At 41.6% G+C, this 16,765-nt stretch overlaps 1 protein-coding gene across 8 annotated transcripts in view; it reads right to left on the reverse strand.

The window, feature by feature from the left end:
• RARB (retinoic acid receptor beta) overlaps nt 1–16,765 on the reverse strand; it is a 533,822-nt gene that overhangs the window by 59,598 nt on the left and 457,459 nt on the right. For all 8 annotated transcript variants that reach the window (XM_090046517.1, XM_090046513.1, XM_090046519.1 and 5 more), the window contains one exon: nt 15,488–15,629. In XM_090046517.1, coding sequence (XP_089902643.1) covers nt 15,488–15,629 — 142 coding nt within the window. The remainder of the gene's footprint in view (nt 1–15,487; nt 15,630–16,765) is intronic.

The raw sequence follows: 16,765 nt of genomic DNA on the forward strand, positions 1-16,765 counted from the left end.
TTTAGTCACAGAAAAATGAAGATTTGGGGGTTTTTACTCAGAAAATTTTCATTTTTTTTAAAATTAGAGAATTTTGGATTTTTAAACAGAGAAAACCAGGATCCCTGCTCATCACTAAGAGTAATTCCTTCAGTACCGTTAAAAATGCTTTTTCTTCTCATTGCCCTCCACTTATTTCTCCTAATTTAGGAGTTTCTATTTTTATGTCTCATTTCTTTCCACTTTTAAATTTCCCCATTTGCTTTAATTATCTTGCCTCCAGGCTCTCAAACTTTATGCTGAGGTTTTCTAATGATTCTCAAGAAAGCACTTTAAGTTCTGATTTCAACAAAATATTTAAAGACACTCTGAGTTATTTAATATTTTAATAAAAGAATTGCAAACACAAAATGCATCTCACTAGTTGCTTTTTATCTTTATTTGAAAGAGTTTGAAGGCCAAAAATTAAATTAAAAAACAACAAACACAAGCTTAAACATCTAAGTGTTACAGAATCTCTTTGTCATTTTAAATAGTTTCTAAAGCTTCCCATAAAGGATTTACAGTAAGTCATTCAGTAATCTTCAAGCTGATTTCCTTTGACCATGCAAGGAAAGGCAGGTGAAGGTGCTGAAGGTTGGGGTGAGTTTCTCAAATAACTCAGTTTCTCCCTTCAGTGATAACAGAATGTCCTGATGAAGTTCAGTCTCTAAATACAACCTTCAACCCCAAAAGAATGGTAAAAATAATAAGACCCTGTAAATAAAATCTAATTTTTCTGAGGAATTTTTAAGTTAACATTTCATTTGCTTGCAGGAGTAAAAAAAAAAGAGAGAGAGAGGGAGGAAAAGTAGGTCAGCATGTTTCGTTCGCATGTCTTTCTGACTGCATTTAAGGTGTCTGTCAGATGGCTTATAATCCACAGTAAAAGCATGTTTGCATTCAGTTGCATTTTTTGCCAGGAGAAAGGCGGAATTCCATTTAACTCTGAAATTTAGGTGCGCGCTTGAAAACTCAAAGAATTTCCTCATAGTTATTTTTAAATCCATTTATACCTGCAACGACCGACCTGTTACATATTCAGGACACTGAGCCAGAATCCCACAGATAATTAAATGCTTATCAGCCTCAGGCACTGCCCGTAGGACTTAACGCTATAACTTTTTCAAGTCAGCTTCAGAAACTTCTTTGTGCAAAAGAAATAGGCTTTTTATTAAACCTAGTGTTAAAAGTTGATAGTTTTCATAAATATGCAAACATGCTAACAAATATTCTGGGAAAAAAGGGCAAGATAGACCAGATCTCTATAAGTTCATTTTAGGTTTATCAGGGTGAAAAAAACAATCCTATGATCTTTCCTATCTTTGAGTCGGTTTTAGTAACACAGTGTACCATATGTGCATGCCTTCTTGTGCTCCTGTGTTATTTACTTTAACTTAAAAAATCCCCTGAACTTTTCACACGAAAGCTGAAAACTGAAGGTCAATTATTCCAATGGGCTTCAAGACAGGCAGATAAGGAGTCAAAAAACACAAACAATGTTATTTTTAGTGCACAACCATAAAGTGAACAGTATCCCAACAAGGAAGAACTTTGGTGAAGCTACAGTCAGCTGATCCATCATCATAAGGGTTTATGATGATGGTCTTCTGAAACCATTCAGCTAGTCAGTAAAATACAGTATGTAAGTCTAACAGTACATATGTAGCAGGATGGGGGAGGAGGTGAAGGGAAAAAAAAATCACTGGGCTTTTTTCTACATATTTGGGCAGTCTATAAGGATGTCAGATTCCAAGCAGCTACCTTTCCACTCTTTACTATTAGTGTGGGAAGTACTGGCCTCAAGGATGGCAAGTGTGGCATTTGTATCCTTTGCCTTCTAGATGGGAGGTCTATGCCATGCAAAGGACCCTTTGCCAGTGAAAAGAAGAATCTCAAAGTTTTACCAACACTGTGCGCCCATGCCATACCAGTTTCTCTTCCTGAGAAAAGCATGAATAGTAATACTTTCTTTCCTGAAGTGTTAACGTTAACATTTACTTCAAGAATGTATGTGCTGTGAATTTCTGTGTGTGTCTATTTAATTATCTCAAACTTTCACTTCTCCTGAAAGTTGTGTGGGGTTTTTTGGAGATTTTTTTTTTTTTTTTAAACAGTAATTCTGTCAATTTACCCTACAGGATAGAAAAATATATGCAAAGGCAAGATACATTTTCAGGCCCTGGAATTAAAAAAACGAGCAAAAACATTATTCTGTTTATGAGTGCTATTTCAGAGGTCAGTTGATAGGGCCCTACTTAATTCAGTCAGACAAAGGAGTTTTTGCCACTTGGTCATGGTACGAAGAGCAAATTTCATGGGCATTACCCAGTGGTCCTGTATCTTGCTGCTGATTGGTGGAGGTCCTGGGGAGGGACGAGGGGTGAAGGAGCAGCTGCCATATTGGCTGCTGGCTGCCCTTTGTGCGGCTCCATCCCTCACTGTTCATTGGCGGAGAGGCCCCAAGGAGGAGGGATGATGGGACAGCCACTAAGGCTGTGTGAAACTTTGGCAGCCATTTCATTTTGGAGGTGTTTCAAGACCATTTTGGTGCCGGAAACACTGAATCCGAAACAAAATGGAAGGCTCCGAAACATCTCCAAAACAAAATGAAACCATCTGAAACATTTCAGAAAATTTTGGAGTTTCAGAGCTGGGCTTGCAGGAAAACAGAAGCTAGGAAGGGGGAAGGGGTGGAAGGGGGAGGGCCTGCTCTGATATTGACAGCTGTAGCTGGCCAGTGTCTGCGATTTGTCCCTGAGGTCCCTTCCAATCCCAGTGCTCTGAGGGAGGGACGGCAGCCTGCTGTCATCCTGTGCGCAGATCTGGGGGCCCATGCCCTGAAGCAGGAGTCTGACACAGCCCCGCAGCCCTCCCGGGAGGTGTGAGCCCCTGAATCTGCATGCCGGATGACAGCAGGCTGCCGCTGCCAGCAAGTGATATGCGTTTCACTTTGAACAGTTTGAGGTGCAGTTTCACAAAACTCTCTGCACCTATCTCTTTGAAACTTGGGAGGCTTTATGCCCTCAGAAGGTGCTACCATCCCTGCAATGGTCATCTGAATCAGGCAAGAAATGACAAAGTTATAGGCATTTTAGTGATTCCCCATTATAGCCTATGGCCAAATCACCAAAAGTGTTGAAACTCTAAAACAGATTTGGCTGAATCAAAACAGAACAGTGATCTGAAACACCAAAATGAATCACTGTCCCTCCAAAATGGCCAAATCCAAACAGCTGTTTTGCACAGTGCTGGCAGCTACCATTTTGGAAGATGGTTGCCCTTCATACCGCCCCACCACCCAGCACCTTCCCATCCTGGATGGGCTGCGAAGCAGCAAAGACTGCTGGCTCCCACAGGGGAGCCAGCATTTTATTTTTATTAAGCTTTTTTTCCTTAAGTTGATTTTGCAGACAGCTGCAGATTTTGCGGTTTCCGCAAAATCGCAAATTGAGTAGGTGTGCATCAATTGAGTACAGTAGTGAAAAAGGTTACTATATTGCTCATTCTAATTTTAATAAGAGCCTTTTTAACAAAGTAAGGGAGAAGTGCTCATCTGTGGTTGGCAAGAACTAGGATTTATGGATGCAGACAAAGGCTGCAGACACAGTGTACAAGATCTAGTAACTTTTGTCTCTATGACAACATGGATACTACGGCAGAGAGCAATGAAAGGTTCACCACTAGCTATACCTTAGTGAATAAGCCTCTGCAACTTCCAGCTGAGGACATGTAATCAATCTTTGTATAAGTTATCAGAGTCAATCCCTTATACTTACAGAGTCCTCCAAAGAAGCAAGAACTAAAGAGGGAAACAGCGTTCTTGAAAACTACTATTAATATTGCTAAAAAGAAGCCAAGTTTTAGTATTTTTCTACATTTTAAAATAAATGGCTCTTACTATTTCACTTGGACAAGAAATTATGTAGATTCCTAAAGAAAAATGAAACCAAAACATTCAAGAAATTAAGTTTTAAAGGGGGAGCAATAGAAAAGACAGCAGTATGGCCAGTGTGCCTTGCAGTGTCCCCTTCTTTCCCATGTTTCTCTAGGACTGTACTCCAGAGGTCTGGCCTGCAGGACAGGAATCTCATTTTTCTCCCATTTCTCCCTGAGTTCTGACCTGTGCTGCAGTCATCACAGGAGACCCTCTCTTCTCCCCCTGCATTTTGCTTCCCAACACTATAGCAGTTCATTCCTTGTCAATGCACAAATGTCAGTTTATTTTTATGTTTATCACCAGTACCTCCTCACCCTTCCCTTGACATACTGTTGTCTACCCTGAGCTAAGATGCATCTTGGAAGATGGAAGCAGGGGCAAAGCATCTACCAAAAGCTCATCCAGGCAGCTGCTGAAACCCCCCCGAAGGAGTGCTCACTGACTTTGATTCCAAGCTTGAAAAAATGTTTTCTCTACTCATGAAAGTAGTAAAGGGTGCGACATGATTATGTAATGGCTTAATGTTAGAGTTTTCTAAATAACACCTGAATGGAAATTAAAGAAACCACAGAAAGTTAGAGCTCAATCTACTTTCTTTTCCCCCAAACACTTGAAAAAATAAAGATCAGACTAATTAACAGGCTGTCTTGACTTGAGTAAGGTTCACAAATCATGCTGTGGTTGAGAAGTCAGAAGTGAATTTACTTAGACTGCATAATGAAAGGTGCCAATAAATGGTTCAAGTGGAGAGTTAACACAATAAAAAAATCATTTTTTATGTTATTTTCTTTAGCAGTGTATTAATTGTCGCTTGAAATTCTTTTCTGAAACACAATGAGCTGCAAATGAATTCATGGGCTATTAATCTGCTGTACATGGCACTGGAGGGAAAGCTCATTAGATGAGTTGATGCAATTACTGCTATTACATAACCATCCTCACAGAACATAGATTGAATGTTATTATTCATAATTTACTCTAAGTTGCTCCTTTAAACATTAAAACTGGCACGTGAAAGCAGTGCAAAAATCAGAAGGGAAGGCTAAAAGGCAGACCTCAAAAGAGAAAATAACGGGATCTGCTTCTCAGGAGATCAGATACCACCTCAATAGTAAAGATGTTTATTTAACTATGGGAAACAATGCAGGATCAGAGGAATTCTGGTTTCTAACACTAAATTTTAATTTTTTAAACCTAAACCATGACACTATTCAATATTAGCATCAAGGCAATAAAGAACACGTTATCTATAGTCAGAGACTGACTTTGACTGACTCCGCATTTCTATAACACTCAAACAAGGAACTTTAATGTCCGCTTTGTTCTTTCACAAAGACCTCTGCATCACAGACACAGAAGTGTTTTGCGTTTTAGTTTCTGAGCCTTTGCTATTGCACAGATTAAAAAAAAATTGACCTTAGTGAATTGGACCCAGAGGTAGCCCACTGTCTTTGAGCTCTGTTTTTCATTTCAGGGGAATTATCCCAGTAGGGATTCCACATCTTGAAAGCACTTTACAAACATTAATTCTCCCGACACTCCTGTTAATTAGCTTAATAACCTTATTTTATAAATGTGGGGGAAGGAGGGTAAATTAGCCTGCCAAAGAGGGCAGAAGATGTGCTTGTACTCAACTTTTGGCATTCGAATTCAAGGCTTTCTGACTCCCACTTCACCACTTGGACCACAACTTCTTTCTTTAAAGTGGGTTTTCCTTAGTCCTTTAAGGATTAATCTACAGTTAACTTTAGCAAGAGTAAGGATACTTTAGCAAGAGTAACATGAGGGTTTAATACACTTTAACTTATGAATACTGGGTTATCTGCACATGGAATTAATGCGCCTAAATTTATTGCACAGTAAATTCAGGAGCATTAAACTGCCCCCAGGATATGTACCCAGATCAAGAACAAACTGAGCCCAGAGAAGCAGCCTAGTCCAGGGCTGCTCCTGTCCTGCTCTGCAGCTGCCACAGGGAGCTCCAGACTGCCCAGGGGTCAACCCCAGGCTGGCAGAGGGCTCTGGGAACAGCTCTGGACTAGCAGGGAACTCGGGGGTGGGGGCTGTCAAAAATGAGTTTTTGACAGCACACCAAAACTCATCGAGTGGCCCTCCAGCTGAAATAATTGATCGGTCCTGACTTGCATTGTGTCCACACAAGTGTTTATTTAAACTAAGGACACTTTAATTCTAAAGATGTTAATACAAAGCACTATTACATACCTGAACACCGTTTAAGTGGAACTCTAAATTGAATTGAACTGCCTCAGAGCTCTCTGAGGATCAGAGAATCATACAAAATGAGGACTGGAAGTGAACTCAGGAGGTCATCTAGTCCAACCCTCTACTCAAAGCAACACCAGCCCCAACTAGATCATCCTAGCCAAAGCCAGGTTTTGAAAACCTCCAAGGATGGAGCTTCCACCACCTCTCCAGGTAACCTGTTCCAGTGTTTTACTACCCTCCTAGTGAGAAAATTCTAACATCGAACCTCAGCTTCCCTTGCTACACCTTGAGACCGTTGCTCCTTGTTCTGTCATCTGCTGCCATGGAGAACAGTCTAGCTCAGGGGCAAGGAATTATTTTGAGGGGAGGGCCTCTTACCAAGTTTTGGTGAGCTGTCAAGGGCCACATGGGTAGCCCTGGCCATTGACAGTTGCCCTGTCCCCCAGTCGCCATATTGGGAATGGAAGTCCCACCCTTTAACTCTTGACCTTTGCCACTGGAAGTCCCTCCCCTTGACCTGGAATTACTTCTTTTGAGAGGAAGGGTGCTGCAATCTTGAAACTGGAAAAAAAAAACCCAAATCATATACAAAAAGAAAAATCTACTAGAACTTATTTTAATTTTATTTAAAATATTTTTGCACTGATTACATGTGTTTGTAAACTGTATTAGAAGTGATTGCATAATAGCTCAAAATACAGTCCTACTTCATACTGTGTGTAGGGGGTAAGGGGGTGTGGTTGAGGAGTGGGTGAGAGAACCATCCTGTTCCTCTGCCTGATCTTATCTGACTTTCCACTTGGACTGAGGGAGGGTGGGGAACAGCCAAAGGATCGCCAGGCCAGAAACCACAGAGGCTTCTGGTTGGGGGTTGGGAGTTGCTGAGGGGAGGGGAATGGGAGGCTGGGGGTAGGGTGGAGCCAGGTGGGCCTTGCTGCTCCACTGCTGGGTCCTGCTGCCGGTGGCACCTGTCATCTTTGACAGGCAGTCAGGGGCAGACAAAAATTAATTTTCTAAAATTTTTAGGGGCCCTGCAGGCTGGGTAGAATGGCCTGGCGAGCCAGATGTGGCCCGTATTTTGCCTGGCCCGGTCTAGCTACATCCTCTTTTAAACCTCCCTTCAGATAGTTGAAGGCTGCTATTATATCCCCTCTTAGTCTTCTCTTCTCCAAACTACCGTATTTTTCGGACCATAAGACGCACTTTTTTCCCCCCAAAAGTGGGGGGAAAACGAGGGTGCATCTTATGGTCCGAAGGTGTGTGTCCTGGGGAGACGGGGCGGAGCTTGCCCGCGGAGGTGGCGGAGCCCGAGCGGGACACCCACCACTTGTTTATGCCGTGTCCCGGGGAGACGGGGCGGAGCTTGCCCGCGGAGGCGGCGGAGCCCGAGCGGGACATCCGCCGCTTGTTTAGACCGGAAGCCGGCGCCCGTGCCGGTGGCCGGGAGCCGGCAATAAAGATGGCCGGCCGGAACAGACGGGGCAGGAGTCCGAAGGAGGGACTCGCTGCCGCAGAGACTGAGGCTCCAGGAGGGGTGCGTCTTATGGTCCGGTGCGTCTTATGGTCCGAAAAATACGCCCAGTTCCCTCAGCCTCTCCTCAGAAGTCATGTGCCCCAGCCCTCAAATCACTTTTGCTGCCCTCTGCTGGATTCTCTCCAATTTATCCACATCCTTTCTGTAGTGGGGGAACAAACTTTGGCAATTGCACTTTGGCAATTGCCAAACTCCTGACCAAACTGTAGTGGGGGACCCCAAACTTTGGCAATTGCACTTTGGCCTTCCTGACTTTATCCCTGCATGCCTAAGCAATGCTCTTATACTCCTCCCCAGTTAGTTGTCCAACTTTCCACTTCTTATAAGCTTTCTTTTTGTGATTTAGTTTACTCAAGAGTTCCTGGCTAAGCCAAGCCAGTCTTCTGCCATACTTGCTAGTCTTCTTGCACATTGGGATGATTTGTTCCTACACTCTCAGTAAGGCTTCTTTAAAATACAGCCACCTCTCCTGGACTCCTCTCCCCCTCATACTTGCTTCCCAGGGGATCCTGCCCATGAGTTCCCTGAGCAAGTCAAAGTCTACTTTTCTGAAGTCCGAGGTCCTTATTCTGCTGCTCTCCATCCTTTCTTTCCACAGGATCCTGAACTCAATCATCTCATAGTCACTGCTGCTCAAGTTGTCACCCACTAGTACATTTCCCACCAATTCATCCATGTTTGTGAACAGCAGGTCAAGAACAGCATGGCCCTAGTTGGCTGCTCCAGCACTTGCACCAGCAAATTGTCCCCAAAACTCTCCAAAAACATCCTGGATTGCCTTGCACTGCTGTATTGCATCCCCAGCAGATGTCAGGACAACTGAAGTCCCCCATGAGAACCAGGGCCTATGATCAGGAAACTTCTTCTAGATGTTTGAAAAAAAGGTTCATCCACCACTTCCTCCTGGTCTGGTGGCCTACAGCAGACACCCACCACAACATCACCCTTTTTACTCTTCCCTTTAACCTTAATCCAGAGACTTTCAACAGGCCTATCTCCAGTTTCATACTGGAGCTCTGTGCAATCATATGGCTCTTCTACATAAAGTGCAACTCCTCCTCTGCTCCCCTGCCTATCCTTCCTGAACAGTTTGTACTCATCCATGTCAGTGCTCCAGTCATGCAAGCTATCCAACCAAGTCTCTGTTATTCTAAACACATCATAGTTTCATGACTGTGTGAGGACTTCCAATTCTTCCTGCTTGCTTCCCAGGCTCTGTGCATTTATTTACAGGCACCTAAGGTTAGTTGATTGCCTCAATTTCTCAGGAAGTATGAGAACACCTCCCCTATTACCCACTCCTGCTTGCTCCTCCTCCAGGTCTTCTGCTTCCCCACTTGGGCTTTGGTTTCCATCCCCCCAATGAATCTAGTTTAAAGCCCTCCTCACTAGGTTAGCAAGCTTGTCTGCAAAGGTGCTTTTCCCTCTCATTGTCAGGTGGATCCCATCTCTTCCCAGTAATCCTTCTTAGAATAACATCCTATGGTCAAAGAAGCCAAAGCCCTGCTGGCAACACCACTTGTGCAGCCAGGTATTAATCTGCAGAATGTACCCATTCCTGCCCAGGCCCTTTCCCTTGACTGGAAGGATCAAAGAGAATATGACCGGAGCCCCAGACCTCCTCACCATTGCACCCAGAGCCCTGTAGTCATTTTTTAGCTGCTTAGGGTCTCCCCTGGCAGTATCAGTGGTGCCCACATGGATGAGCAGCATGGAGTGGTAGTCAGTCAGAGGCCTAGATGTACATACCCCACTACTGTGGGGTATGTACATCATACTGCACCATATGTATACTACTAAGGGGGCATTTTGCCAGGCTCAGGAGGGACCTATGAGATCAGCATCTATAATATGACATCCCACGGCTTAAAGCCTTCACAAAGAGGCCTAGGAAAGGCAGCATCTGCTGTATAAAACCTTTCTTTAGCTTAGTTCCCAACAAAAATCTAGGCGAGGGGGTCTAAGAAGGGTAAATTTCATGTTATAAAGCCGTTTCTCCAGTACCTTGCTAGAAAGAGCCTACTGTGGTTAAAGCAGTTTAGCCCAGCTTCCTGTATATTCTAAATTGTTCCAGACCTCATTGTGTGAGGATATGTGTGCTTATATACATGTTTGCTACAGAGTTGCATTCCATGAATGAAAACATTAGTGTGCTTTTTTCCCCAACACCTGAAGTCAAACCAGGATGATGTCTCAATATTAGTAACTGTCATGTAACAGAAGGGCAGAGGTCAGTTTCCTGAAGCTTTGGCACATAGTGAGATATTGTCTCAGCTTTAGCAGACCTCTGCATTCAGCAGCAGCCCAAAATTCCAGGTAATCAGAATTAGGTCTAAATCCTATTTTACTTTATGTTCTTACAATGCACATGACCATGTGTGTAACTGTGGTTTTCAGTACTTACATATAGTTTGGGATCATATTATGCCTTGAGGCAAAACAGAATTGCCCTACATGCATACTTGCTAGAAGAGAGGGAGGGAAAGGAAGGGAAAGGTAACACAATGGCCTAGGGGCAAGGGCATTTGCAAAGGCACACCCAGTTTCTAGGCACCCTTCATCTAGAGGGGGTTAAACCATCAAGTCACATGTTTGGCATAATGAAAGCCTTCCTTTGAAGCTAAATTGCACCTTGCATTAAATACATTGGCTAAAATGGAGATCTCTAAGTCAGATTAACTTTCCTGAGTGTTGCTGTGCAGCAGTGAGGAAACTTTGGCTTCACTGAGAGCAAGGTCTCAGGCTGGAACCCTGAGCCCCCTCCCATGACAAGCAGCATCCATCTTACTGAGCCATACACCCTCTAGTAGGGTGTCTTCCTCCTGACTCAACATGTCTAACTTGTTGAGGGGATACGGCTAACTTCAAGGGGATGACAGGAGAAGGATCTAATTAATATCTAACCCTGGTGGTTAGGGAACTTTGCTGGGATGTGGTATATACACATTCAAATCCCTCGCGGGAGATGGGGGAATAAAACCCAGATACCCTTGGGCAAGTACTCTAGCCACTAGGCTACTACACTAAAGCATGAGAAGGCCTGCCCCCTTGTCCTCCCCATTTTAGGGCTATTACCTGACCAAAATGTTGGGACTTACCTGGGCCACCCAATTTTGCTGCCAAGGTGCCAGAAAAAGCATAACCCTACTGAGTATGCTCAGCTGACAGCTAAATGCTATACTGCAAATTGTGCTTAAGTGGTGCCCAGTCTCAGCAGAGGCCTCTAAGCATCACCATCTCATACATAAAAAAGTTACTGTAATAGGGGCAGGACTGCCCCTAAAGCTCACACATTTCATGTCACTCCCATTGAAAGCACTGAAAATTACATGTGAAGATAAGTATTTCTACACCTACTTTAAAGTAGGGACAGAATTAGTAAATACAGAACCAAGAAGCTTGAGTGTATTTTGCATAGTGGAAGTCATAGAACCACAGAAAATTAGGGTTGGAAGAGACCTCAGGAGGTCATCTAGTCCAACCCCCTGCTCAAACCAGGACCATCTCCAACTAGATCATTCCAGCCAGGGCTTTGCCAAGCTGGGTCTTAAAAATCTCCAAGGATGGAGATTTCACTACCTCTCTAGGTAACTTGTTCTAGTGCTTCCCCACCCTCCTAGTGAGAAAGTTTTTCCTAAAATCCAACCTAAACCTTCCTTGCTGCAACTTGAGACCACTACTCCTTGTTCTGTCATCACTGAAAACAGTTTGCTTCCATCCTCTTTGGGCACATCTACACATCGCTGTATGGCAACTTTGCTACAGTGCTGTGCTTTAGTACTTCTTTTTGGAAGTACTAAAGCATGGCGCAATATGGGCAGTTACTGCACTGTGTGCATGGCACACAGGTAATTTTGGAGCATGCTGCTATGGCAACATAGCTGGCGATCATGTGTAGACACAGGTGATTGCTGTCACCACCTTGTAGTGTGTCACTATGTCGCCATAAGGCGATGTATAGATGCATCCCTAGTAACCACCCTTTTGGTAGTTAAAGGCTTCTATCAAATCCCCGCTCAGACTAAATAAGCCCAGTTCCCTCAGCCTCTCCTCATAAGTCATGTGCTCACGCATGTTTGTAGGTCCCATATGTAGTTAGGGGAGGGGGAAGCTCACCTTAATCCTTCTTGAAAACAGAACAATAACACAGAGTGGGACAGAGCAACCCAGGCCAACAGGGAGGATCTGAACAGTGTTAGGAAGTAGGAAAGAAAGAAAGAGAAAAAAAAAGAATCTGGTGACTAAATTCCTCCAGAATTTGTATTCATTCCCCCTTTGCCTATGGGAGCAGGCATTTGGCTTCTTACTTTCAGATGTCCACCATGACTAACTTCCCTGTTCAGGGCTGGTTAAGTATTGTAGGCTTGTTTTTCTACCCAGACTCTGAAATACCTTTATCATACTACAAAGCAATTTAGCTTCAGCCAGAACACAGTAAAATGGTAAAAGGGAACTTTAAAAAAAGTGATATCCTTAAAAAGACCCTAATAAATGTGCCTCTATTCATATAAAAATTTGAAGAAGTCAGCTGAAAACTAACCAGAGCCAACAGAAAGCTTATCTAACTCTACTCCCACTATGCAGTTGGTCCAATAAAAGATTTCACCCTACGAAATCCCCGCCTCTCTGAAAACTGGAGGCATTTATGGAATAAGACTGGATTAAAGAGGCATATTACAGCTCAGAAAGAGATAAAATACTACTATTTTTTAAACGGCCAATATTTACTAGCTTTATTTCTCATAGTTTAATATGTGGGGAAGGACACTACTGCAAAAAGGGTGTAAAATGTTACCAACCTAAAAGACCCTATTTCACACTTCTTATGGTAGCGACCCTAGGGCAGGGCAGAGAAGCTAGATCCCTAGGTCAGTATTGTGCAAAGTGAGTGTGTGGATAAATGTACCTTTCTGACCCTTCAAAAAAAGGAAGGGGAGTTGCAGTATGGGAGCCTGTATCAGCTGTTATGAGTCAACTGTTATGTCTGCATGATCCTGTCACATACAGGAGCTAAATAACTCTAATTTTGATTGTTGAAGGCAGGGTTAATGCTGAAGTGGTATCATGACATAAGAATTATAGCAGCATCTAGCACAGGGGTGGGTAAAATGCAGCCCGGGGCCTGGATGCAGCCCACCAGGCTGTTCTATCTGGCCCACAGGGCCCCTAAAAATTTTAGAAAATTAGTATTTATCTGCCCTGGGCTGCCTGTCATGCAGTAAGCGGCCCTCCACCCAAAACAATTGCCTGCCCCTGATATCAGTATGTTTTGATATCACCATCATTATTATGTCTGTCCATACACTTAGGACTTCATACATTTTGCACTAGTGTAACTGGGGACACCATGTGCCAGGCAGGGAGGCATGAAACCTTTAGGCACCTATATTACTGAAGCACTGTTTAAGTTCATGGTTTCATAGTTGCTAGGGGCTGGAAGGGACCTTACAGATAATCTACTTCATAGTTCCAGCCACGTTGCTTACCTGAGTAAGCCCATCCCTTTTCTTCTTCTCCCCCAAAGCCTCCATGCTATTAATTCAATTCTGAAGTAACTACTAACAATGCTTCAGATGGAAAAAGAAAAAAACCCCCAAAAAGCTGGATTCTTTCAATTTATAAAGGTCCCAGGCAGGAAAAAAGAGATTGGCAGAACATTTAGAGGCATGAGTTCACATTTGTGTTCCTGAAGCCGGACATTTTAATCTAAGTGGCTCCTAAGAATACACATATTAGAAATCTCTATTCCCTACCCCTACCAACCTTTGTAACTGAACAATTAGTCAAAAGTTTGGCTCTCTGTAGACTTTGCTGCAAGCTAAATGTTTACTCTGATGGAAATTTGCAGCTAGAGTTACACATTTGGGAAGACTGTGGTTCATATTAGAAATGTTCACTCACCTTCTTTGACTCTAGCGTTATAGGCATGCTATGTTTCATCACATGGATGCCAGAGATCTCACTGCATGTAGAACAGCCTGTTTTTCAGAGTCTTTATATTGGACTGGAATCAATTGGAGATTTTGAGATCTGTTTTGCTCTCACGACCTATATAGAGCAGCAAACTCTATCCTTCAAATTTTAGGTAATTTTAGAAAGAGCTGCTTAAATTAGTTCCCTGGTTTATGCTACAATTTGTTTATAATTCTCTCATCAGTGTTGTTATTTTTTCATTAGGTCTCTCCTGGAGGATTCTTGTGAGTGAATCGAAGAATGGAAATACCATCTTTTATTTTCTAACTCTGCCATGCATATACTGTAAAGAGTTTCTATGATGGTTATTATGAATTAATCTTGGGACTTGATCTATTGAAATCAGCATGAGCTGTAACTGAGGAAGGACATACAGAATGAGCCCACTATGTACATTATGTGCACATTCATGCTAATTAATACATTACCTGCATCATTACGTATGTATGTACAAGTGATGGACCGCAAATACTTAAAATTATATTGTTCATTTTTCATACAGATTGGCTGGGAGATAAGTCATCCATTACACATACGGCAACTGGAAAGTTCAAACTTCTAAACCTCGGCCATTTTTGGATAGCTTATGTACAAAAAAACTTTATTTTTTCAAAAAAGGGATCATTTTTTGCTATCACATCAAAACCAAATGGGAAAATTGAAAAAAGAAGCCCTTCTTGAAAATTTGACAATAAGCATAGCAACTATCAATTAATATAGCTAAAGGGAGGATCAGCAATTCAAAAGTGAAGAACCGAATCATAAGTTTAACTCTGTGATTCTCAAGGTTCCCTTTGGAAAATACCAGCTCTTAGTTTTCACTCAGTTTTTTACTATAAAATAAAAAATAAAGCAGTTCTTCTGTGACAAAAAACTCAGAAAGACCACAACAGGTCAGAATGTTTTGGACATTATGCATTCCTATTTGAAATCTCTTGGTTTATCTTGAGAAACACATGTAGGTGTTTGGACACCTAACAGTGCTAACATTGAGCAGCACTATACAGCTCTGTTAAGAGATTCTCACAGCATCTTGATAGAGAATCACTGGTCTAACTGAACAGGTACTAGCTAAGGTACTAGTAACAGCAGAATTTACTAGAACAGAGAAAATTAATAGAAACAAATCAATGTTTCTTCTTTGTATATTCACTTCGTTCACCTGGCAGCACTTTGTGCATAGTTGGAATCACAGGGGTTCTCTGTTTGTTCCTTCAGTAGGGAGCTACCTGGTAACAGCTGGTGAAGCTGACAAAGAAGGGAGAAAAAGCACCAGATAGGTATGTGCAGAAAGGAAAAAAAAAAAGAAGAGGAAAGAAATGAAAGGACTTAGGTGTGTTGGCATTGGTGCTCTTATGCCTACTAAACAGCATTTCTAGAACATAGAAAGAGTAAGATAAGGCCTGTTGTAAAACCTTAAAAAAATCAATTTATAAGAGTATCCTAAAAAAATTAGGACACGCTTATATTTAAGGTTAAGAAATTTTTTTGCAACTATTTAGTTGGTCTAATAAGAGATATCGCCTCTATCAAGAGTTCTGACTATTTAAAGTTAAGAAATTACAGAAACATTTAAGTTGAAAGTGTGGTTTTAATGTTTTCATGCTAGCTCACACAAGTAGTAGATAATGAAAAAAAATACTATTTAGGTTTCAAAGTCAGTTTGCCTGAAAAAAGAAAATCAGTCCTTTTGTGTGAACGATATATACTACCTTCTCCCGACTGATCAGCATATATTTATATAGACATCAATATAATGTAGTATTAATGACAAAATGTTTCTAGAAACAACTTACATTCTTTGGACATTCCCACTTCAAAGCACTTTTGTAGTCTGCAGTACTGACAGCGATTTCTAGTGACTTTATTAATAACACAGTTTTTATCTCTATGACATGTGTAAACCATGTTCTTCTGAATACTTCTTCGGAAAAAACCCTGCAAGCAAACAGAAAAAAAAACTGAAATTAACCCCTTTCTTTTATATACTACCACATCCTCTTAAACTGAAGACACAAGAACTAAATTAGATCTGCATTATTATTATATTAATATGATTTAACATATTAAATCTAATATTATTTGTTTGAAGCAAAGGGAGCATCTTTTATACCAAAAAAAAAAAAAATCTACTCACTTGCAAGGCAAAAACATCTAAAACTTAATAGAAGCTCTCAGAAACGGGGAGAGCAGGTAACTTTTAGCTTTGGCTTACCGATTTAGTTATTAAGTCTAAGCAATGGCCCTCCTGACTAACTCACTAAAAATAAACTTCCTAATCTAGTATAGTACAGTTTATTCCAGGCCAAGAAATCTGAATTCTGTGTATTATTGACCATATTCAAGTTTTTACTGGACATAGAAAAGGTGAAAGGACTTGCTACTACCCAGAACTTCTACTGTTGTACATCTACACATGGAAGATTTCCAGAATCAGGTTCACTACTACTCTGAGTCTAGAAACCCTCTCAAATATGCTATTTTGAAGCTACATTATATAGACAATAATATCTGAAAACCCATGCATTTGAAATGTTACCAAACAGAAATCAAGGAAACAAAACTGAAGGTCTGGTTCATACTAACTGCATCTTTCAGATGGACTCCTATTGTAAACAAAAGCCGGGAGGGAATTAGTGTAACCTCTGCTCTCCTCTGAGCATATTACCAGTAGTTTGAAAGCAAAGGCAGAAAGCTCTAAATTCTTTATATTTTCCTGGAAACCAGACTATGCATATGCCTGCGCATGAAAGGGGCAGGAAAAAGCTAGAAAATACAAGAATCAAAGACTCTGTTATTTACTGATACTCATTAATAAAGGTTAATGGGACTTCTCTATCTGCATCAGGTGAAGTAAATATTTCCATACTGTAAACAGTTCTACATAATCTCAATATGTAGAAACAAGACTTTACAGTTCAGATATCCTGATAAAGGATGCATTAGAAAAATGTCAGAGTACTAATTAACCTTCCTTCTCAGATTTTCAAGAGTGTTTTACTGCAGGGCTAATTTTCAGTCAAAACCATGGCAATATAAAGGAACATATTGCTACATATGCAGCATTTGCTGGA

This window comes from Crocodylus siamensis, chromosome 5 (genome assembly GCF_052110815.1).
Source record: "Crocodylus siamensis isolate JL-2025a chromosome 5, ASM5211081v1, whole genome shotgun sequence".
NCBI classification, from domain to species: Eukaryota; Metazoa; Chordata; order Crocodylia; family Crocodylidae; genus Crocodylus; species Crocodylus siamensis.